The sequence below is a fragment of the Xenia sp. Carnegie-2017 genome, unplaced genomic scaffold (genome assembly GCF_021976095.1).
Source record: "Xenia sp. Carnegie-2017 unplaced genomic scaffold, XeniaSp_v1 HiC_scaffold_23, whole genome shotgun sequence".
In the NCBI taxonomy this organism is placed as follows: Eukaryota; Metazoa; Cnidaria; class Anthozoa; order Malacalcyonacea; family Xeniidae; genus Xenia; species Xenia sp. Carnegie-2017.
This window is the reverse complement of record NW_025813486.1, coordinates 7,948,776-7,972,217: the sequence shown is the minus strand read 5'-3', so window position 1 is coordinate 7,972,217 and position 23,442 is coordinate 7,948,776. Positions and strand designations below refer to the sequence as shown.

At 34.8% G+C, this 23,442-nt stretch overlaps 2 protein-coding genes across 4 annotated transcripts; both read left to right on the top strand.

Annotated features, from left to right (window-relative positions):
• Nucleotides 1–1,492: 1,492 nt before the first annotated feature.
• LOC124448410 lies at nucleotides 1,493–4,034 on the top strand. 3 transcript variants are annotated; one of them, XM_046999421.1, is made up of 3 exons: nucleotides 1,493–2,536; nucleotides 2,750–2,864; nucleotides 2,995–4,034. In XM_046999421.1, the coding sequence occupies exons 1-3, from the start codon at nucleotides 1,866–1,868 to the stop codon at nucleotides 3,004–3,006; spliced, it is 798 nt and encodes a 265-aa protein (XP_046855377.1). In that variant the 5' UTR covers nucleotides 1,493–1,865; the 3' UTR covers nucleotides 3,007–4,034. The 3 variants fall into 3 exon arrangements, with proteins under 3 accessions (XP_046855377.1, XP_046855376.1, XP_046855375.1); XM_046999420.1 differs by having other exon boundaries at nucleotides 1,494–2,536; nucleotides 2,747–2,864; XM_046999419.1 differs by lacking the exon at nucleotides 1,493–2,536 and having other exon boundaries at nucleotides 2,682–2,864.
• Nucleotides 4,035–6,017: 1,983 nt separating this feature from the next.
• LOC124449033 (serine/threonine-protein kinase shk1/pak1-like) lies at nucleotides 6,018–18,108 on the top strand. The gene is made up of 10 exons (XM_046999976.1): nucleotides 6,018–6,411; nucleotides 9,549–9,912; nucleotides 10,435–10,581; nucleotides 11,073–11,485; nucleotides 12,113–12,152; nucleotides 14,646–14,723; nucleotides 15,989–16,081; nucleotides 16,553–16,615; nucleotides 16,911–17,620; nucleotides 17,716–18,108. The coding sequence occupies exons 2-10, from the start codon at nucleotides 9,591–9,593 to the stop codon at nucleotides 18,106–18,108; spliced, it is 2,259 nt and encodes a 752-aa protein (XP_046855932.1). The 5' UTR covers nucleotides 6,018–6,411; nucleotides 9,549–9,590.
• The last annotated feature ends 5,334 nt before the right edge of the window (nucleotides 18,109–23,442 follow it).

Genomic DNA, 23,442 nt, shown 5'->3' with positions numbered 1-23,442 from the left:
ATGGTAATACAAATCATTACGCATGCGAGAATATAAAACGATGACGTTTTAGATGCTTTTCATCTCTGGCGCAGTCCTACTCTAGTTACTTACCCCACAACAGTGTCACAGGTTGTGTCACACAACTGAACGATCTTATCGGGGTGGTTGCGAAATGTTTGAAGCTTAGTTAGGGAGCTTTCATTCATGGCTATGGCTTGACAAATGTCAACATTAATACTTTATAAATAGCAACTCAAAGGCACAGTAATTACAAAACTTGTTGAAAGAGAACTGCTGTTACCAACAACTGTTTAGACTGAAACTGTGCAAGCAGGCCATTTGCAGTAGCTCTCTGTTCTGCTGTAAAGGAACTATCAAAGGCAACTTTTTCGAGAAGTTCGATGACACAATGATATCGCGGGAGGAAGACTTTCAAACTAAATTCATACGAATTCCAGCGAACTGTGTTGATGCGTTTCAGCGAGGGGACTTTAAGCTATTGATCTTTCTGTATCGTTTCAAAAAGAGTATGGACATTTTCAGACAGGCTGAACAGGGAGTACACTTTCTCCAGATTATCAAACAAACAACTCGCATCAATAGCTGAGCTAGCTGAATCAGACAGGACAAAGTTGAGCGTATGAGCGTAGCAATGCGTATAAACTACATGTTTACCGATTTCATCTCTAATAATTGCCTGAAGACCATTGTAGCAACCACTCATATTTTATGTGGTTATTTACCACGCTATGCTGTTTCTTCCAGTTACAAAACCCAGATGAAACAAACGCTTTCCCTTGATTACTACGAGCTAATTTATCATGTGATGATCTGTCAGTAAATAAGAGGCAAGATATACGGAAAAGACTGTCGTTGGACAAGAATACGCAACACATCTTTGTCTTTTTCCATTCTTATGAATGAAAACTTTTTGGGAGCAATATCTAGAACGCTTACAAAACATAGTTTTCCTTAACTGCAAGTTTAACTGGTTTGGTTGGCAAGGATCCATTTTTATCAATGTTATTTTGTCCTGAGTACACAGCACCAAGCCAACAAGTGATGCAGGGACAACTGTTGCATTTATATCGATGACTAATTTGGGATGGAAAAGAGTCTATATTGGATAGTGAACAGCTTTAGTGTTATCAGTGCTTATTTGCACCTTTTCTTACATTGGAACCTTTCCTGTTTTCTCCACAGCTTTCATCACTTTTAGCTCGTCAATATCACTTTATGCATCATTTTTCGAACACGGTTGTACATTTAGCTTTATTATTAAACTATCAAACAAAGCTCTGGTTCCTACATGTTCCATAACTGCACAAGATTGGTCTAATTTATCATGATCCTCTTCGGGAGCATCAACGAATTTAGTCCAACTGGCGGAATTGCATTTATTTCCATTCTGCCGTACGTTGAAATAATTTGTCGTAAAGGATCTGAGCTGTTTGTTTTCATTTCTCTGGTCTTTTTTGCTCGTCTAAATTCAGCTCAAGACTTCTTCCATTTATGTGGTTGGTTCTCAGCCATGTCATCTGCAAAATAAGGATCAGTGTGTAATTAAAATTGCATAGTATTTATTATAATCATGTATGGACAGGGGCGTAACTGTTGGGGGTGTGTGGGGGGTGTGACACCCCCCCAATTGCTGAAAACAGTGTTTTTGCAGGGCATATTGCCGTCAAGTGGCAGGGCAGTGTTCAGGAAGTAGAAAAATTGACATACCATCGAAAACAACTAATTGATTACTAAGTGGAAATAATTCGATCATGGGATAAGATGAGAAGCGTGGGTAAAGATAAAAAAGGAAAGATGCAACAGCATTTCTCTTCCGAATCCCACAAATTGCTTTGAGTGATTTGGCACACTTTGCCTGCAATATGAAAAACGTCGATGTAATGTTGGAAAAGAAGTTAAGAGAAGTAAGAATACAAGAAGAAGAAAACAATTTGCGAAACCAAGAAGCCATAAAGATCCTTTTAGACATCGCAAGAACATTGGCACGACAACAGCTAGCTTTCAGAGGGCATAATGAAAAGCACGAGGGAAACTTTATCCAAATATCAAATCTTGTTGCCAGGCATAACCCTAGACTTCAGTCATGGCTGTCAGACAAGAACATGAAACCTTATTCAGTAAAATACCTATCACCTATTTCACAAAATGAGTTTATTAGCCTTTTGACTGAAGACGTAAGGAATCGCATCGTAAAAGATATCGTTTCATCTGAAATATACTCAGTCATGGCCGACACGTCTCCTGACACTTCAAATACGGACCGCCTCGTAGTGGCAGTGCGCTACGTTGACGAAAACAACGTGCCCAACGAGAGAATACTGGAGATGAAAGAAACAAGGAATAAAACAGGTGAAGGCCAAGCAAAAGAGATTCCTGATTCCCTTAAATCACGATTACCTATTTGTCACGGTGGGTTAGTGTATCAGTCTTGCGACTACACTGCTTCAATGTCTGGGACTTTTAATGGAGTTCAACAACATTTGCAGGAAATGGTTGGACGCAACATTCCATACATCCCATGTCAAGGCCATAGGTATGTGTCAAATGCACAGCAGTAAATATTGCCGTGTAAATTACTTAGGCATTAACTATATCTTTTTAAATATTTTTAAGACTAGTCTCTGCGTTGAATAATTTTTCAATTATATGTTTTTAGATCAAACACTTTCAATGAGCAGTGCTCAAAAGCCTCTACATTTGTTGAGATGTATAGCTTGCTCGAAGAGCTGTATGTTTTTTTCAGCAGAAGTTGTAAACGAGATTCTATGTTGCAAGAACATATGGAAAAAATTGAAAATGCTCTTAAATTGCGCAATCTCTCAAAGACGAGATGGGTGTATAGAAGTGAATCAATTGAAGCGGTGTGGAGATCTTTTGAAGCCATACGAAATGCCTTAGCGGACATAGCAAAAATTGACAACAACTCATTAACCAGAACCAAAGCAACCTCGCTCTGTAAGAAAATGGTCAAATTTGAGTTTGTTTTTGCAGTTATGTTTATGAGGTTTATCATGAGAAAGACCAAGATCCTGACAGTACAGATGCAGAAGCCAGAGCTCAATATCCTTGATTGTCTTCAACTGATTGATGAAACTGTTAGATCACTGGAAAGAATACGGCACAATGAGTCGGAATTGAATGACCAAATAGATGCGAGTGTTGAGTTTGCGAAGACTCTAGTCTCTAATCCCGAGGAAGAGTTTGCTAGAAAGAGTAATAAAAGATCAAGTAGACGTTTGGAAAACAACCCTGACACTTTGGCAATTATGTCACTAAAAACTAACTATCGAAAATGCATGATTGAGGTCCTCGATTCCCTCATCAGAGAATATAGAGATAACATAAAAAGTTGTTTGAAAAAAATAAAACCCTTAGCTGTTATCCTTCAGCCTCCACTGACTAAACCAAATTTTGAACAAGTTGAAAAGGTCACCGAACTTTTTCCTCCATCAATTAGCGTAGATTGTATGTCACTGTATGCAGAACTTGAGATTTTTGTTAACTTTGTAAATGAGACAGAGAAAGAATGTAAGACAGTCCACGACGCCGGAAACAGTGCTTTCAAAAATAAAGAAATTTTCCCAAACGTTTATAAATGTTACAAACTTCTGTTTACTGCTCCAGTAAGTGTGGCTGATATTGAAAGATCATTCAGCAAAATGAAAATTGTCAAGAACTATTTGCGCTCAACAATAAAATGTGAAAGGCTGGAAGAACTCATTGTCCTCTCAACCGAGAAGGATTTAACAGATACAATTCATCTGGATGTAGTACTAAAATCTTGGGCAGCCAGAAAAAACCGTAAACTCAGAATAAAATTTAAGTAAAAGCAACATCTCAAGAGTACGTTGAGATGATTCTCACTTAAGACTCTTGATATGAGAACAAATATACATTGTTTTACTGTTATGTCCGAAACGGTTAAGGTTTATATTTCAAAAACAGGTTTTGTAATAATGTATGTGTTAGAAACCTAATCTTCGATAATGTTTACTAATAAACAACGTATGCAATAATAGAAATGATTATAATTTGCTAGCCATAATGATTTAAGGGGTTTTTGTGGGCAACGCCCTTTTGCAGGGCAAATTTTCTCCACAACCCCCCATTACTTCAAGTCTAGTTACGCCCCTGTGTATGGAGTGCGATGCAGATGTACGCAACTTTATCATTAACAATTTTTGCCAGACACGGGGAGTTCTTTATTTTCTTGATTGAAAAACCCTAGTGACACATTTTAATTGGGATTAGAAATTTCAAAATTAGATAACAACAACGTTTATCTATAGCATAGTTTTGACACCGTCTTCGCTTTCGCTTTCGCTGGCTGTTATACTCAACAGATAATCCGAAACATCAAAATGATCAAGTAACAGTCTTGTAATAGGGTTTCTATTGGAAGTCTTTACATTCCAATTAATGATTTTAGCGTTGTATTGTATTTTAATATTGTGTCCAAGAGTAGGAAATAAACTGAAACGCTATTTTGTTTTTGTGTATTATATTTACCGATTAGAGAAGATATTATTTACACCATTTGTGAGTATTCTGTTATTTACTATTTATTTGCAAGCTTTTATAGTTTTCTTAAACTAGGTGCAGTTATTGTGAGGCTGATAAAGTACTGGAAATTTAAGTATACTTAAGTAATTATAATTTAAAGTGCGTAAGTTTAAGTAGCAGGTTTGTACATAGGACAAACATCAAAGAAAATCGAAACAAGACTCACAGAACACAAAAACGCCATAAAACGACGAGATCCGAACTCACTACCAGCAGAACATACCCATGGAAACAACCACACATTCGACTGGACAAAAACTAAAGTACTCGGACGCGCAAAGACTAAACGCGCATGTGAATTTAAAGAAACTTGGTACAGTAACGACAACGACACAATCAACAGACATATCGACATAGCCATCATATACTCCCAACTAAAGAAAAAGGACAACAAAACTAAAAAACAACACCAAAAGTACAACATCACTCTCTAATAATATTAACACCGATCATATTCACAATATACCAAAAGCCATGGCAACGCAATTCAATCACATTACTCCACCCGCTAATCCAATTAGACGCTCTATGCGTCTACAAGCTAAAAGCAAGTGTAAATAGATAAATTCCCTTTCCGAGGAAGGTTCGAAGCAACGAGTCAAAAGCTCAATAAAATTATTTGTGAAATCCTGAGAGACCTTTATTTTTGAGCAATATTAACTGGATTATCAATCTTTAAACATAATTATTCACATGTATATGCTCTTCTCAACTTCTTACATAAAAACAACATAGTATGCACAGTCTCGGCGTTGGAAGATCGTGAGCCATCTTGTCTGCGATTGTTATTTTGCTACTTTTGACATTGTATGACAAATAATGGACGACATACTTCTTTCACATGAAAACTGGCTGGATTCATGATCGATTTTAACGATCATTGCTAAGCATATTTAAACAATTCGAGCAGTTTTACACATATTTGACGCTTCAGTGAATTTAGAGTAAGATAGCTTTTACTAGATTTTGCCGGATTTTTCAACAAACCTAATTCATATGGCATTTTCGCAAGTACTTGTATATATATGTACATATATACATACTTTGTTGGAGTGTTCGAGTACGACATTCACAATCGATGCAAAATTTATCAATTCGTACAATATTTGACATGCCACGTTAGCTATGTTTGTGACCCCTGTCGTTCGTGGGGATATTATGTGGAAGAATGAAAAAATATTTTATTTTGGAGTTAAAGTCTTATAGCATCATTCCATATGATGCAATGTCTAGTAAAGTTAAAAGTCTAAATATGAAATTTTGAATTATCTGGCTTGCAGTGATGTACTGTGCAACCACAGGCATAGGTATGTTTGTTATTTTCAGATAACATCTCTAATTGCCGCTTAACATAATTAAATCACAAATACAAAACAATTTCTAAGTATTCTTACGTCTTAATAAAATTAAAACAATGATTAAACAAGTCACGTCTTGTTATTTTTCTAGCGCAAAGCGAAAATTTTGCCGGTGAAAATTGCTAGTCGAATAGTTTATATAATTCAACTGTCTTACTACAGTCAACTGTCTTACTACAGTTTTAAACAAACTTATAGAGGAAAGTAATTTAAAGTGAAAAAGGATTCTTTAACAGTTGGAGACTTTTGAAAACCAGCAGGATGTTGAATTTTTTTAAATAAAACACATTTAAATGTTAAAGAAGTTTTGTTGTATTATTCTTTCATCTGAATGTCAATCATGATGGAATCGACTCCTTCAACTTCATCGGAAAGCAACGAATCAAATCAAATGAGCAAACAAATCCAGCCAGCTCTTGTTACGTTCGATGATGTGTCAAACGCTTAGTCAAGAATCCGAGATAGCGTTCCTCGAACTCTTTGTCAGGTAGCATGATACAGTAAAAGGTTTAAACCCGAGGGTATCGTTACATGTTTATAGATGTAGATCGTCCAGGTTGGTACAGTTTTTTTGTTGTTGACTGACGTTTCGACAACCTTTTTCAACATACTAAAGTAAGTTGACAGTGAAGTTTTGTTTAAATTTTTATTTTACAAAAATTCGCAACATTATATTACCTGTTACCTGGAGATTTGAAGAGAATGGCAACTTTGGATGATTACTTTTCATTTGGATTAGTGTTCTATTTCATGTTGGTTTTATGGTGACTTCTTTACAGTTCATACATATAAATTCTAGATTCGCAATTGAAAATAAGTTCATCTGACTATAGATATGAGAGACAACTTTTTACAGGGTTTAGTAGTTTGCTAAGTAAACAAAATGCAACTAAACATTTCCATCTTTTGATGTCGCAGAGCCTTATCCTTCAATCACATAGTTTTGTATTTGACCATCACAATCGATGCAAAACGTAAATATTCATAAAATATTTGACATAAAGCGTTATCTTTGTGACTGCATGACGTATGTGTGGGAAAATTATTTGAAAAATGAGAAAAATGTTTTATTTTCGTTTCAAGTCTAAGTAGCACCATTCTACACACCAATTTGGTCTCGTGAAGTTAAAAGTCTAAGATATGAAAACTTTGGCATTGCAGATAAACAGTGCAGCTACAGATCTAGAGATGTTTTTTATGTTCAGATTACATTTCTAGTTGCCATGTAATATAATTACTTTACAATTACAAAGCAATCTTTCACTATTCCTAAATAGCTTACGCAACGTTAAATCTTGTGTGTGAAAACTACCGGTCGAATAATTATCATTCAACAGTCTTACCGCAGTTTTCGACAAACTCTGAGAGGAAAGCCACCGAAAGTGAACAATGATTTTTCAAAAGTTAGAGACAATTTTAAAAATTCGTGATACGTTTGCTGATGTGTGAACAACAGCTCAAATTAAAATCAGAGTTGCGCGGCCCAAACTATTAAGGCCGATTTCCATTCACTGCAAATTGTCGCGAGATCGTATTTATGAGATCACTTTCTTTTCAATTGCAAGCTCTCAACCGGAACAGTTTTACATAGCTGAACACTTTGCACTGAATGGAAATCGGCCTTTAGGTTTTGTAATGTAACCACCTACCTTCTTCATTATATATCGACTTACACTAGCAATTAGAGACATCACAGAAACAAAACATTTAATGTTCAACGTCAATGTGTACGTTCTACGATCTCTCAAACTACTTTAATTTATACAAGATGTTTTTTAAGGATATATTTGTTTTTTTTGTATATAAGGTTACTTTATAAATAACAGAAAACGCTATTAGAAATTCACAGTAAAAAGAAAAGGGTTGTTTCAGCCCACAAAATTGGGCCAAATTATTGACCCCAGAACGGCCCCATAAAATTTAGTGTCGAATTTATCCCTTTAAGGTGGAGGCATATGTGCCAAGTTTCCCCAAAGCGTAGCTAAAACAACCCCAGGTAACAGGGCACTTGTGATATCTAACATTTTTTCGATTATTTTATTTTTTCGATTAAAAATAGAATAAGTGATTTCATTTAGTTCAAATTGAACCATTATATTCAACATTACTGTGTGATTTATGTGGTTGTATACTGTACACTTTAAACGAAACCTTTTTTAACGAAAAACTGTTCTTTGCCTCTTGCTCCTTTTTTAGACTAAAGTACTACCTACGAGTTGGTTTTCATTATTTTTGCGATGAGTGTAGTCTCCCCAATCCCTCCTCGTCCGACACACAACGACAGACTGAGGATAGTAAGACTCAAATGTGCATTGACATTATTATAGTATTTCTTATATTAAAGAATATGACAACATTCAGGTTTCATATAACAATTTGATCTGGTCTTCGTAAGAAGTTTCCGAATGCGCTTACTTTTGCTAGATGTCCGAGTGTGAATTCCGGTATCATGGTATTCATGTCCTTTCCTTGAAAAAATTTTGTGTTCATTCTTGGAACAATGGAGGAAGAAATTAATTTTTTAAGGAAGTATATAATTGTATAAATGTGTCCTTATTCATTGTCATTGCTGTAATTGATTCATTCCTTTGCAGTGCACATGACTTAATGTTAAGTTGAAACATGTGTTTCTGTAATAAAACATTTTTGTCATTTATCATGAATGTTTGGCTAATCTTAATCTGTAAAGATGATATTGAAATTAATGTTTTTACTTTTCAATCTAATGTTGACATGATTGCTGTAGTTAAGTAGGCCGGGTGCTGATTGATTCTCATTTGACAGGAGGGGTGCAGATTTTTCAAGGGGGGTGCATCATTGTTCTAGCTAAAAGTGCCAGGGCTTTAGGCATGGGCTTACAGATGAGTGAACCTTGTGAAATGAAAGTGGCACTGGCTTTTAAGTATTTTTTATAAAGTTAAATAAATTATAAATCCTGGTTATATAGCTGTACAGTACTTCCTTAAATAATGAACAGAGCTTCATAAATTATGTAATAAAATATTACCAACGACAAGTGAAACACAAATACAACAGTTGCTTTCACACATGGTAAAAAAGGGACAAGAAAATAAAAGGGCAAACTAAGTTGACATGACAAAGTAACTCAATGATAGTAATTCAATTGCAAATGGTGGTGGTATAAAATATGTAATTGCCTTTAAAATGATAAGCTCTGCTTTTTCCTTAGTGTCTTACTGTAAAATTTCCTAGTCTATAATTCTATTATAAAAATGGTCTGCACTATGTATAATACATTTCAGCATTTTTTGGCAATGCTAGAAAATTTATTGTTCACCCCATCTTGCAACCCCCGGAAAATCCATATCTAAAGGAGGCAATTCCACGTTTTAAGATATTGTATGAAGCTCTCTGAGATCTCGACAATTCCATGACAACCCCCAAGAAATTCTTTTCCGGTCAAAACAGGCACACTCAGAAAGCAGCATGCAAAATATTATATTACAACATACTAGCCTGGATGATCTACATCAAGAAACATGTAGTCATTATGGAATTGGTCATAGATGTATTTGTATTTTGATGTATTTATGTTGGTCATGTATTTGTATTCCTGGCAATTGAGCCTCATTCATGTGTTTGTCTTTTTATTACATTTTAAAGATAAACGTCTCAAGGCAGTAATCCTAACCAAAAGAATCCAACATGTCATATATGTACGTCGGCGACGAGTTTCGGCCAATAAGAGTCACTGATGATGCAGGAATAAGAACGCCCGTTGTTGAAGGGACGAGGCCGGCAGATAGTGAAGATTACTACTTCACTGTTGAGCAAAACATGAACGATGTTAAATACAGTGATGTTGCTGATGTTGATGTTTCTAATCTTAAAGTACCACTGCCGCCGAGGCCGCCGCTGCCGCCTATACTAAAGCCTTATGCTACCAGATCGACAGAAAGCTTAAATGCAAACGGCGTGAAGATGAAGAAATCACCACCGTTGCATAGACGCTTTGGGATAACTTCCGGTATGTAGTTACATTTCATGGAAACACTCGTACTTAAGCTAATTTATGACAATCCATACTTAAGCTAATTTGTGACAAATTCTCGACCCTTTTCTACGCCAGTAGAATCGTAATATGGTTTTCATCGTAATTCTGTTAACAGTTAATTTAAACCCAAATTTGGTTTATATTAATTGGAATGTTTCTACTGTCGTGCTTTAAGTCATAACGAGTTATTTTTACCTTTGGTCTTACGTGAAGATGCTTTAATCAAGTGGACTTCAACGACTGAGTCTTTGGAGAGATGTGACGTCATACTGTGCGTGTGTACTCTTATAGATCTCAGCCCTAGACCAATAAAATTGCTTCACGCCTTTCTGTTATTATGTAAAGACGTCGAGATGCATATATTTTACCGCCTTTGAAGTCTTTTGCATTTTCGATTCGTTTCGTGTTAAGTTTGTCCATATCATGCCTACGTCTTCTTCTCTACCATTAAGAAATACAGTGATGTTGCTGACGTTGATGTTTCTAATCTTAAAGTACCGCCGCCGCTGCCGCCGCTGCCGCCGACGCCGCCACCGCCTATACTAAAGCCTTATGCTACCAGATCGACAGAAAGCTTAAATGCAAATGGCGTGAAAATGACGAAACCACCACCGTTGCCTAGACCACTTGGGAAACCTATCGGTATGTAGTTACATTTCATGGAAACACTCGTAAATCCATACTTAAGCTAATTCATGACAAATTCTCGACCCTTTTCTACGCCAGTAGAATCGTAATATGGTTTTCATCTTAACTCTGTTAACAGTTAATTTAAACCGAATTTAGTTTATATTAATTGGAACGTTTCTACTGTCGTGCTTTAAGTCATAACGAGTTATTTTTACCTTTGGTCTTACGTGAAGATGCTTTAATCAAGTGGTCTTCAACGACTGAGTCTTTGGAAAGATGTGACGTCATACTGTGCGTGTGTACTCTTATAGATCTCAGCCCTAGACCAATAAAATTGCTTCACGCCTTTCTGTTATTATGTAAAGACGTCGAGATGCATATATTTTACCACCTTTGAAGTCTTTTTGCATTTTCGATTAGTTTCGTGTTAAGTTTGTCCATATCATGCCTACGTCTTCTTCTCTACAATTAAGAAATAAAAGATGTTTACTGTGTTTGCACAGGCTTATGCAAACTGAGGCGACCTTCGGAGAACTCGAGAGCTGATCAGTGCACCGTTGAACTCAATCAAAACTCCAGCTCAATGAGCGCTATTACGAAACAGACTCGGAACAAACAGGTTGGAAAAAGTACTGACGAATCAAGGGTATTGAAAAACAGGCACACTGGCCATGCAGTAGTCGACGTCCTAAGCGCTCGAAAGGCGGGCAAAGTTACAGATATTGTCTCCCAACCGCAAACAAGAATGTTTGGAGAACCCGAAAGGTACAGTGAAAGAGAATCCAATGCACCCGAAAAAGACGAAACTGATGGAGAAGAAACAGATCTTCCTGACGGTTGGAAGGCAATTCCAGACTTAATGGCAACTTATTGCTGGCATAAGGTGACTGGCAGGCTTCAATATGAAAAACCTCAGGTACAATCCAGTTGATTACTCGAATGATCATTTTGTTGAATCTACGCGCTACATTCATGTGCATCCTTCACGTGTTTTTTTCTTAATCCATAATTGTTTTGCTTTGTTTCAATGCGGTTGGGCTCATTCAGTTGATGTTTTCAACTGAAATCGCCCTCTTTTGCTGTTTATTAAGCTCAATTAAATGGCCCAACAATGGCAGATTGGTAGTGTTGATTGAACGTTATTCCTGTTTAAGCGTAGATTAAATTATTTGATTGTGGATGCAACAGTATGGGTTGATTGTGTAGTTGGAGTATATTACTACGTAACATGGTGAATAGCTTGTGTAGCTTCCCTCAATTTTGAGAACATAATACTTCATCAAAGTATAAGATAAAACTTAACACGGAAAAAATTCATCTTATAAACTCAAATTCGAGTAAGTGTAAATAAGATACAATTAAGAGAGGCTTGATTTAACGGGATTCAAAACTCATCGAAAATGAAAGATAGTTTCTAACAGTGAAAGGCAAAGGTATATAAATGTAACATCACAGCAAGTTTATGTTCTTAATTACTTGTACGTGTGATGATAATATTATTTTTATTTATCAATAATAAAAATTTATTTTAATACATTTTTAGTTAGATCGTATAAATCGAAGATCAAAGTCATCTGTATCAGGTAAGAAATCAAGAAATATCAATACACGTCAATGATATAACTGCCATCGTCACTTATTTGTATCAATGTCAGCTTCATTACAATTACTAAATGATTTACAGTTTTTATTCAAGTAAATTTATAGTAATATTGCTGAGCAACATTATCTGTGTTTGTGCTGCATGCTGTAATGTCAAAGATTCACGATGCAAAATGGTATTTATATATGCAACATTTAAACTATATCTACTTACATGCTACATCCTCTCGCTTTCCTAACTATATACTTCATAATTTTGGCTTAGACGTAGTGTTGTAGCTCTTTTAAAACGTGATTTCATCAAAGTCTCTTGTTCTTTGTTTGTTTGTTTTTCATTCTCGTATATTTTTATATGCGCTGAATTTCTTCTTTATGATGCTTCCTTTTCTGATTAAACTGTAACTTCGTTGTTAAAACAGAGATATGTTGATCCGAATAAAGTTGCAAATGCACACATACACGAAATATTAGCCCTGCTAACTAATACTGATGTTTCAAAACATAAGAGATGTAGAAGAATCTTACATATACTCTTACGCACTCGAATGAGACCGATTGTTTTATCAGGCGATATCAAGCAAGCATTCTTACAAATAGCTATTAGAGAGATTGATCGAGACGTAATGAGAATCTTATGGATAAATTATCTGCAACAAAAAGAGATGGTCGTATATCGTATGACTCAAGCGATGTTCAGAGGTGGTCGAGCCCATTTTTACTTGGAGGAACTTTAAATGTTCAAATAGAGAAATTTGTACAATACTATTTGAAGTGTGTCGAAGAATTATCTGACGGGACTTACGTAGATTATATAAATATTGGTAGTGATTCAGTAGAAGAGACTATAGAGACCTCAAACAGCATTCAAAAGAGATTCTTAGCAACGAACAATTTGTTCTACACAATTGGCATTCCAGTGCAGTTGAACTTGAACAGGATATAGCAGAGGAAGGGGAGTCTACCTATGCTAAAGATACTTTAGGAACTAAATGTTCAGAAACTGAACTTCTCGGACTGGTATGAAACAAGCATGAAGATACTTTGTCTATCATCATCATCATCATCATCATCAGCCTGTCACGCCACTGCTGGCGGATGGCCTCCACATCTTTCTCCACTCTTCACGGTCTTGGGCTCTCTGGGTCCACATGCTGCCCGCTCTCTGCTCGATGTCATCTCTCCATCTCCTTTTTGGTCTTCCCTTGCCTCTTTTCTTGTCCCACGGGGCCATTCAGTTGTTTTCTTTGCCCATTCATGGTTTTTCATTCGGGCTAGATGTCCTGCCCAATTTCCTTTGGCTTCATTAACTTTCTCGATGACATCTTTCACTATATCACTACCAAAACAAAACGTTCAAATGACCAAGCGAACGGTTCTTCAAAGGATGGCAAAACTGTATTACCTGTTAGGTGTTGCAGCTCTGTACCTTCTCATAGCGAAAGTAATCCTTCGAGATATCTGTGATCGGAAAATCTCATGGGATGCACAGTTGCCGGAAGGTATCAGGCAGCGGTAGGAAAAATGGTTGAGGAGTTTGCCAAGTGAGTTAAATTTTCCAAGAAGCATTCCTCGGAAAAGAGTAGGGACTACAGAAATTTACATTCATGGGTTTTCCGATGCGAGTACCTTGGGATGTTGTGCAGCGGTGTATGTAGTGATAAAACAATGTGAAGAGGTTTCGCAAGGGCGGTTGGTATCAAAGGCAAGATTAGCAAAACGCTAATTAACTATTCCAAGATTGGAACTTGTAAGTTGTCATATGGTTTCCAACCTGGTGAACAAAACACAGAAAGTCCTCAGCTATCTCCCTGTCGAAGCTGTTTACGCGTGAACTGATTCAACCGTCTGTCTACAATGGATCAGCGGTGGCGGTAACTACAAGCAGTTTATTTCAAATCGTGTGAAAAAAATAATGAGAAACAAATTGAGTGGAAGTAAGTATCAACCTACGAAAATCAAAAGTAATGAAGATAACCATTCCAAAAGAGATTGATTTCATTGATCATATGCTGGAAAAGTATGTCCCGTCCAAGTCTGTACGAGCTGTAGCATGGTGTAAGAGATTCATTGACAACTTAGTAAGTACTAAGAAAACAAGTGGTGCATTATTGACAGAAGATAATGAAGTTACTGATCAAACAAGCTCAAGCTGAAAACGAGTTGATGGAGAATTTCAAAGACAATTCTGTCAAATCTAATCTTAAAAGAAATAAGACCTAATATACATGTGTAAGGGAAGAATCCAAGGGGAATATCCGGGGTATCTTCCAGCAAAGCATTTATTATCTAAGAGCGTTGTTAGACGAGCTCATATACTTACCTTACACGGGGTAGTGGGACTTATCATGATGAAATATGAGATGAAATATGAAATAAATCTTATGATATATATTAATTACGTATACGTTTACGTGTTATAATTGTATTTTAATTATCTCAATTCTCTAAGTGTAATACTTTTATGTCATTGTAAGAATTGCAGTCGGAACTGTTGACAAACTGTGAACAGAAAGTCCTAGAAGACAACGGTTATGACAATCCTGAAAACAACGGTAAATAAAATTTTACTTTGTCACTTTTAGAAACAAAATTAAAACATCCATTATTAGAAAAATAACGTTTGAACCTAAGCAAAATGATGATAATCTAGGAGTTAAGACGAAACATGAGAGATGTGGCTCACATTATGAAGTGCCATATTTAGGTTTAGATTGATATTTTCATCAAGCTTTTTATATACCTTTTCTAGCTTAAACTTTTTAAAAATTTCAACTTTAATCTTGTTTTTTATGTCCATAAACTAGTATCAAAAACTAAAGACTCTTAAAGGAAAATATAATCTTTCTTTATTTTCAAATTTATGAAATAAATGATTGGTCAAATTGGAGAATTTTTGTCACCAAGAATTAGAGAAAATTTCACATTATTTCCTTTTAATGTTCAATCCAAAATAACTCCAATTGGTTAATTTGACATTGGGATATTATTTTTAATTTCGAGAATGATGTTTTATATCATTTGTCACATGTACATTTTGCAATTATCTTTTGATCGAAAAAACCATAAAATCTGTCTTAAAAGTTAGAACAGAGTGAAGAAATTCTGTCGTCAAAATATGACTGTTTTGATGTATCTTACGTTGGAAGTTATAAATTTTAAACACAAGAAATGTGCTTCGGAAATTTTGACTCATTTTTGGTATCAGCTTTTAAATCTTACAAGATTTGAGTGCATTATGTAGTTATGAAGCTCTATATTTCAAGTTTAAACTTTAACAGCTTTACAATAAATTTTACGTAAGATAAAAAAACGACTATACGTTGACAACCAATATTTTTTACTCTGTTCCCATCTTTTATATACTCTTTATCATTTTTGCGATCATATGTCCACTAACAGGCTTGAAAACGTAAAGAAGTTTGAAGAAAAATTTAATCTTTCTTTAATTTTAAATTTTTGTTAACCAAGAAACAAAGCCGTCAGATTTTCTATCTTAAATAATTTGATTGCATTATTAAGTAATTTAGAAACATGTTTATTGTTTGCAAAAAGTTATTTTTACAAAATATACAGTTGTTATCGAAATCCTGTATGCATTAGGCGAGTTCAAGCTTTTTGTGTGTATTTTATTTTATTCGTTGCACTCATTGAGGAGTAAGGATTCAACCTAAGGAAAAACTAAGAAGAAAGGGGTAGATGAGGCAAAACACAATAGATTTTCTTCCCATTAATCGACAACAGTAAAATATTTCAAAAGTTCTTTGACGTTTGAACAAAATTATTCACTGCTGCTTTATTTACTATATGCCAACTTTAGATTCGAAAGATCTTACAATGGGAGTAGGTATTGAAAGCGTTGATGAAAAGAAAAGTGAAGACTTTAGTGGTTGTGGAAATGCTAAATTTAACGGTAATAATAGTATTTCTTTGTCAGATTAGGTTTCAACCTTAGCAAAATGCTGCAGTTATTTGGGGTAAGACGAAAAAAATAGCTGGCACTCATGTAAAAGGTTGTATGTGCAAGTTTACATGCATATATCATGAACTGAGTGTACACGTATAGATTGATCACATCCTAAACTTTAAATTGACCTGAGCTAGCTAATTTCTACCTTTTTATAACTTTAAAAAATAAGAATATAAAAAATAATATTGTACACTTTTTAGCAAATGATTCTGGCCAGTTAGGGTAAAGTGAAATTCCCTTTTCTAACACGAAGTTCCAGATTCAGATGAATCATTTTCAAAAACCTTCTGAATTGTTATTGTTATATTTTATATTGGATTTTTTTCTAAACGCAACCCACAATGTCCAAAACATATATTTCTAACATATTTCCGTTGGATAAAATATTCTCTATTGCATATTCTTCTGTTGAAGTGGCAGCCATCAGCTCGAGCCCATCAGAGTTACTAAATGTTGAATCTCTGCAGTCCTCACCAGGTAACATTTGTGTTTCTTCTCTGTCATCTTAATTATTTCATCTCCTACTACTTTACTTCAACGTCTTATGATAAATTAGTGATTATTGTAATTAAGTTTTAGGTATAATCTTAACATATTTTGATTTCATCATTAAGTAATTTATGATTATTTGATGGTTGATGAAAACTTCATTTTGCAAAATGAACATTCTGTATTCTAGTCCTTCGGGAATTAAAGGAATTTGTGCTATTTTTTTGTGTTTATTGTTTTTGTGTCACTCACCTCATGAAATTAATACTTTTGCAATTTTCAGAAAAACAGTCTTCGAAGTGGAAATGCACTGACGAATCAACAAAGCACAAAAAACTGTTGCTAAAGTTGATAGAATATGACCGTAATCCCAATGTCAAGGTTGAAAATGTGGCCGATGTACGTGTAATTTTCTCAGACGAGTTTTGCATCGGCAAAGGAAATAATGAAACCCGTGTTTATCTTGGACTGAGAAAGGATGGTTTCGGCAAAGCAGTGAAACGAATACGTCGAGATAACTGCCTCAATGATGCACTGCAAGAAAAGAAAGTTTTAAATGAATTCAACGCAAAAAAGTCAAAATATGTTGTAAATTATTCCAACATAGAAGATGAAATTGGATCAGAATATGTGTATTTGATATTAGACTTATGTGAAGAATCGCTTGAGAATTTTGTGAATTCTTCTTCTCAACCTGATCTTCAAAAAGCTCTTCCTGAAATTCTAAAGCAAATTTTAAAAGGATTGGCGGATCTTCATAGCAGTGTACAACCTATTCTTCATCGTGATTTAAAGCCATCCAATGTTCTCCGAGACTTTCAAAGCGAATTTCTCATAGCTGACTTTGGTATCAGTCGAATATTAAAGAATGATTCTAAGACATATAAAAGCATGGGTAACATGGGAACTGAGGATTGGATTGCTCCTGAATCATATTGTGAAGATAAAGATTCAGTCGATAAAGGACGATACAAAAAAGAGTCTGATGTATATGTAAGTGTAGGAATGTCAATATTTACAAATCACGCATAAATTGTATTGTGTTAAATTATTGTTTTTGCTATTAGCCGCGTTTTTCATTATTGTAGAATGCAGGAATGGTGGCTTATTATGTTGCAACAAAAGGTGAACATCCTTTTGGAAATAAACGGCATAGATTGAACAACATGTTGAATGGAAACCCTGTTGGCTTGGGAAAAATCAAGGATGAGACATTGAAAGATCTTCTTTCGTGGATGTTAAATCTAAAACCTGAAGATCGGCCATCTGCCATTCAAGCGTTAAAACACCCATTTCTTATGTCGGATGACGACAAGTTTGACTTTTTATGTAAAGTTGGAAACCAACAGCCAATAAAGACAAGAGATACCAAGTCAAGTGTAGTCAAACAATTAAATAGCAAGTATTCAAATTGGAAAAGTTTCATAGACACTGACGTATATGATTATTTAAGAACAGACGAGGTAAAGAAAAATGTTTAAGTATGGTCCTTCATTGACAGAATTCTTGAGACTTATTCGAAACATAGGCCAACATTGGTGCGATCTACCACGGCCAAGACCACAACCATTTTATAAGATTGGCGATCACAAGGCATTTTTTCTCAAAAATTCCCCAATCTCCTGTTTGGGTGCATGCTGCTGTGAGGTCAAATGAAGAATTTAGAAACAATACAGAACTCAAGAACTTTTTCAATGAAAGCAAACCACATCAATAAATAGTTTCAAACAGCAACATGGATCAACTAGTTCACGCAAATCTGCTTCCTATATTTTAATGAATATACAGATCATTTTAAATTAGCACATTATTTCACGTTATATACCAGTACCTGTGGCATAGCACAGGGATGACTTTTTTATGTGTTTGGGTGGGGGTGGGTGGGTGCTGACCCTTTATAGCCTTTTGCTAAAAGGAGACAAGAGAAGTACCAATTTCTTACAAACTGTTTATTTACTAACCTGATTTGTATGTAATAGAACATACTTCCACATATCTCAATAATTGGTATGAAAGTGACAGAGTCAATACTACAAAAAGTACCCACAGAAATATGATCGAAACTAAATCACGAACCCCTTCCACCTCCCTTTAAAATTTGTCCAAAATTGTAAATTTCAGGTTTTATATTGCAGGACTATGTCATTTAGGCTTTATCTTGTTCAGTCATTTAAATCTGCAAACTACTCAAAAAAATCAAATTTTTTACCTCGCTCTTTACTGAATGAAATACATGACCTCCACAACTGAGAGTTTTTAAGATAAATTGATCTTCTGTCTGTACTTTCTTTCCATTGTACAAATCTCTTTTTTATGATGCTGCAGCATCTTGCATTTTTTTCTTTGGTTTAATATCACCTGACTTGAAATCAACCTAAGCTAGAAAACGTATGATTTGAAAGAAATTGTTTAAGAAAAAAACTGCCTATGCAATGAATAACGTATCCTGTACTCTGGGAATTTCAATATCCGAGACATGTACACTTTACTTGGGCAGCCAAGTTTTTTTTAGTTTGAACATGTTTACGCCTTTTACGGGATGTGTGGTCATGGTGATGAATGATAATAAGTTTATTATGTAATAAATGATTGAATGCATACTATAGCGTCAGTTCGTAAAAATAAACACTGGTATAAATGATGATTTACAACCTCTTTTTCATCTCTTTCTTTTGCCCTCTTAGTTTTTATATTTACATCAACATCATTTGCCTGATGACATTGAATGTTTATTGTTCCAACACAAATGAATGAAATGCCATCAAAAAGTAATGAAATTCTATCTTTATTGCTTTGGGTCTGCTGCAGCCTGGTACATGGATTTCTACACTGTAAAATTTCATCAACTGTCTTGCCTTAATAATATCAATCAAAAGCTTTATATAAAATGTAAATTTATACTTTATATTGTGAGTTTGTTTAAGGTTAGGGGATTAAGTAGAGATGACATTAATACTTTATATGGTGATGTAAGTTAAAAGATTAATGATATAATTTAGATGGCGATGATGTAATTGAATGGTGATATAATTTAGAAGATTGCATAAAGTTCAATGAGAAAACAGTAAGCTTGTTATAAAGCTAAGAGAATAAAGATTATCTAAGAAAACACTCTCTTTATTTAAAAGGTCCAGGTGAGGTAAGGTCAGAATTAATGCATAGTAGCAGCAGCTTATAAATGGAAAATATCACTGCGACAACATCAATTGTTAAACATTTTTATGCTTACAAATAAGATAAAATTGTATGATATTTCTAATTGGAAATTTAGTGATGGGATCTGACCAACCTTGGATCATTATTGCACATGATATATAGCTTCAATCTCCTTCCCACTACCCCCAAACTACCCCTGTTCCATGGAATCTTCATTACGAAAAGTAATAGCGCATAAAGTATTTTTTTATTTTGGTTGTAAGGCAATCAACTTGCAAAGTGTCTTTATACACCATGTGCAATGTTTGCTTATTTATCAGGATAGACACCCTGCTTGTTTACGTTTTGCTTGTAGCTAGGCAGATACTGTCCTGCTTAAATACGTATTTCAAAACGTAAATGATTGTTATCGTGGTTATTACCAAAAAGCGCATTCGTTTTCACACATCTCCATCCAGTACGTGTTTCTCTTTTACAGGACTCGAAATCTTGCAATACTTCTTCCCATGAATAAAACGTTTCGGTAGAAGCCATCAACAAAACAGAAATAGAATAGAGTAATATGAATAGCGTAAATCTTCTTAGTTTGGCGCACAAAATTACCGCTGACTGAAACATTAAGCAGTCTTGGATTTGTTCCTACGCTGACTATGATCTAACGCCGACCAACAATGAAATATAGTAATTTAGATGAGGATTTCCGTCCAGGTAACTACTATACACTCCAGTGACTACACGTGACTAACTGCTGCGTGCAATTATCATTGAGTTAAACCAATTTACTTACCATTGTAGCACTGTAATTACCACTGTCATTATCATTGAGCTAAAGGAGTAACGTCGGGAAATTTCTACTCAAAAGTCGGGCAATATTTAGTGATTTTCGTCTTTTGGTGTCAAAACATTAGAGAAATTATTACTTTAATTAACAAAACTAATATTAGCAAGCTAATAGCAAGAAATTTTATTAAATTCTCTGTGAAGTTTTCCTTGCTATATATTTAAATAATACTATCAGATAAAAGCATTTGTGATTAGATTAAATATGTAAAAGAAATATTTTCTATCTAAATCATATTTGACATTCAATTTCATGGGTATTGGGGAATTAGGGCTTTGAAGTAACATGGCTTTAAAATTTTCCTGGAAATAATTGCCATCCGTAATTACGCCTTTCTGGCTTTCACGTTTCAATCGAATATATATTTGTCGAAAAAGTTGACAATTTAACGTCGCATAATGACCGAAAACTATAAAGACAATTATTCAAAGCGGTACATTAAAAAAGGGCTGTCTCTTTCGCTTTAAATAAATTCTCTTTTTAAGATCAAACTTTAATTCGATCCCTCTGCCCATCTTCAGTGAACTTTCAAGCAAAGGTCTCCTCATAATTTTTAAGGCTGAGGTGAAGATGAACATCCAGTAGTAAAAGGTGCCTCTAACATGTTGCATAGAAATGCAAAATACATTGAAATTGAAAGGATGGAATAATTTAAATATTGTACGAAATATTTACATTTTCCTAACTATTTCTTTTATAATCAGCTAATACAACTATAACAAATTCGTTCAGATCTCATTTGAATGATGTTTGACAGCTGACAAATGTTTTCATAGTCACATGTTGCATCATGTAACAAAATCTTTAAAAAAGCCCTGGCTCTCGGGCATTCCTTTTCCTACGTCACTGCTTATACCTGCTTATAGCTTTTTCCGTTCTTACATGCATTATTTTAGTTGCTTTTCTGTAAAATTTCCCACCAAATAGAAATGAGCACAAATCGGTATCATTAAGCTTATTATAAATGCACAAAATAGATTATCTACAAATAACTTTGTAAGGTACGATATCAGTTGGTAAAAGCTAAAGTACTCAAGCAATATATACACAAATGTGAAGTGTAAAAACAGTTTAGCAATATTTTGACCTTAATATTATGCATCAGCCATACAATCCAGGTTTATAGTGTTTCTTATATCAATGAATTTAATGTAGGGCAGTTTTCGTTTTCGTCAGGCAAGAATGTGTCAGCACCCCCAATTTTTTTGGTCCCGTATGCCCATGATATTAAGACTGGAGGGAGCATGTCATCGAATTAACAAATAAATAACATTTAACCGTTGTCTATACAGTTATAGATACACGGGTATGACGTCAATTGTGATAAAAACTAAAAACTGGCCAGGATCCACCGGGGAGAGTGATTCCTTGTTTTTATCACAAATGACGTCTTTCCTGTGTATCTATAATAGTATAGACAACGGTTAAATGTTATATATTTGTTTTGTATAATAAATTCAAAAAAGTTCCCAAACTAAACGGTGAAACAGTTTGTTTTCTTTGCACCCAACACTTGGAACATTGAAAAGTCTTGATTTTGCAACTATCATGCTTACGTGATCTATAGGATTGAAGAAATGCCTTTGGCTAGATTAATCACGTGATAAAATGTGATTGGCTACCAAAACAAACAAGCAATGGCTTAACATTTGGTTAAAATTTTATTATCGAAGGCGAAGTACAAATGAATGCTTGAAAACCGTGTTATTTCTTTTTTTGCTCAAATACATCCACTGTTTCAACTAGATAATTTTAAATTCTTTACTTTCCCATTCAGGGATGAATTCAGGTAAATGTTCAAGTAAATTCGCCGCTGGTTTATCATTTGAAAACAAGAAATTTCCTGTGACGTCAATTCCGTGCGTTTGTCCTCTTACAGATCATAGCTATCGACCAATGAAATTGCTCAAATTCTTCAGGTTATTTTATAAATTACTATAAATTATTAGCGCGTGGCCTGTGGTCAAAAACATGGCGGGTTTTGGTTGTCAAAGTCAGCGGAAAGATGCGGTCCCATGAAATAAAAATTTTGTCTCCCTCCCGGATTTAACCACCACGATTGCGAACTATTTATAAAAAAAACACTTTTTAAAATTTTGTTTATTAAACAATCTGCACACTTCCGTGGTATGCGAATGCCAAAATAGCGACAGAAAAAGGAAACATTTTATGACTCCGCTAAGTAGCATGGTATTGTTTATCATTTAAAGTGTTCAGTAGTATGCTATTTTGTTTTTAACACGATACTTGAGTAGTGTTACTACTACTAGGTTATAATTTAAGGTATGTTCGTCCAGTCTTGTTTGTTCTTTACTTTATCGCTTACCAGACGAGGCAAAGCAGCCAATTCTTATCGAGTTTCACATCTATCTTGCATCATGATCAAGCTATACTCTCTTGATGTAAATTGAGTTTACCTCCCAAATTTGTTCGTATTGTTTTTGGAAAATCTGAAGGAAAAGTTTAAAACCGAACTGTGTTGAAATTGAATGCAGTGTCATGCAAAATTAATGAACACTGTGGTATATGCCTTATAATAAAAATAATTGAATTAAACTGCTTGCCTGCTCAAATTAGTTGACTGTAGACGATCATATTAATGAGATTGCAAAGTTGGATTTATGCAAACAGTTTTATTAGTGTTTCTGTAAATGAAGTATTTATTGTTATAGTAAACAGGATAATACTTCAAAATCAAGATAAAAGAAGTGTGTTGAGCAATGTGCTAAGATTTGCTCCTACCTTGAAATTTTTGTTCAATAATAATTTATGATTCACATGGGATGCATTGGTTGCAGTGAAGTTGAATGTGGAAGAA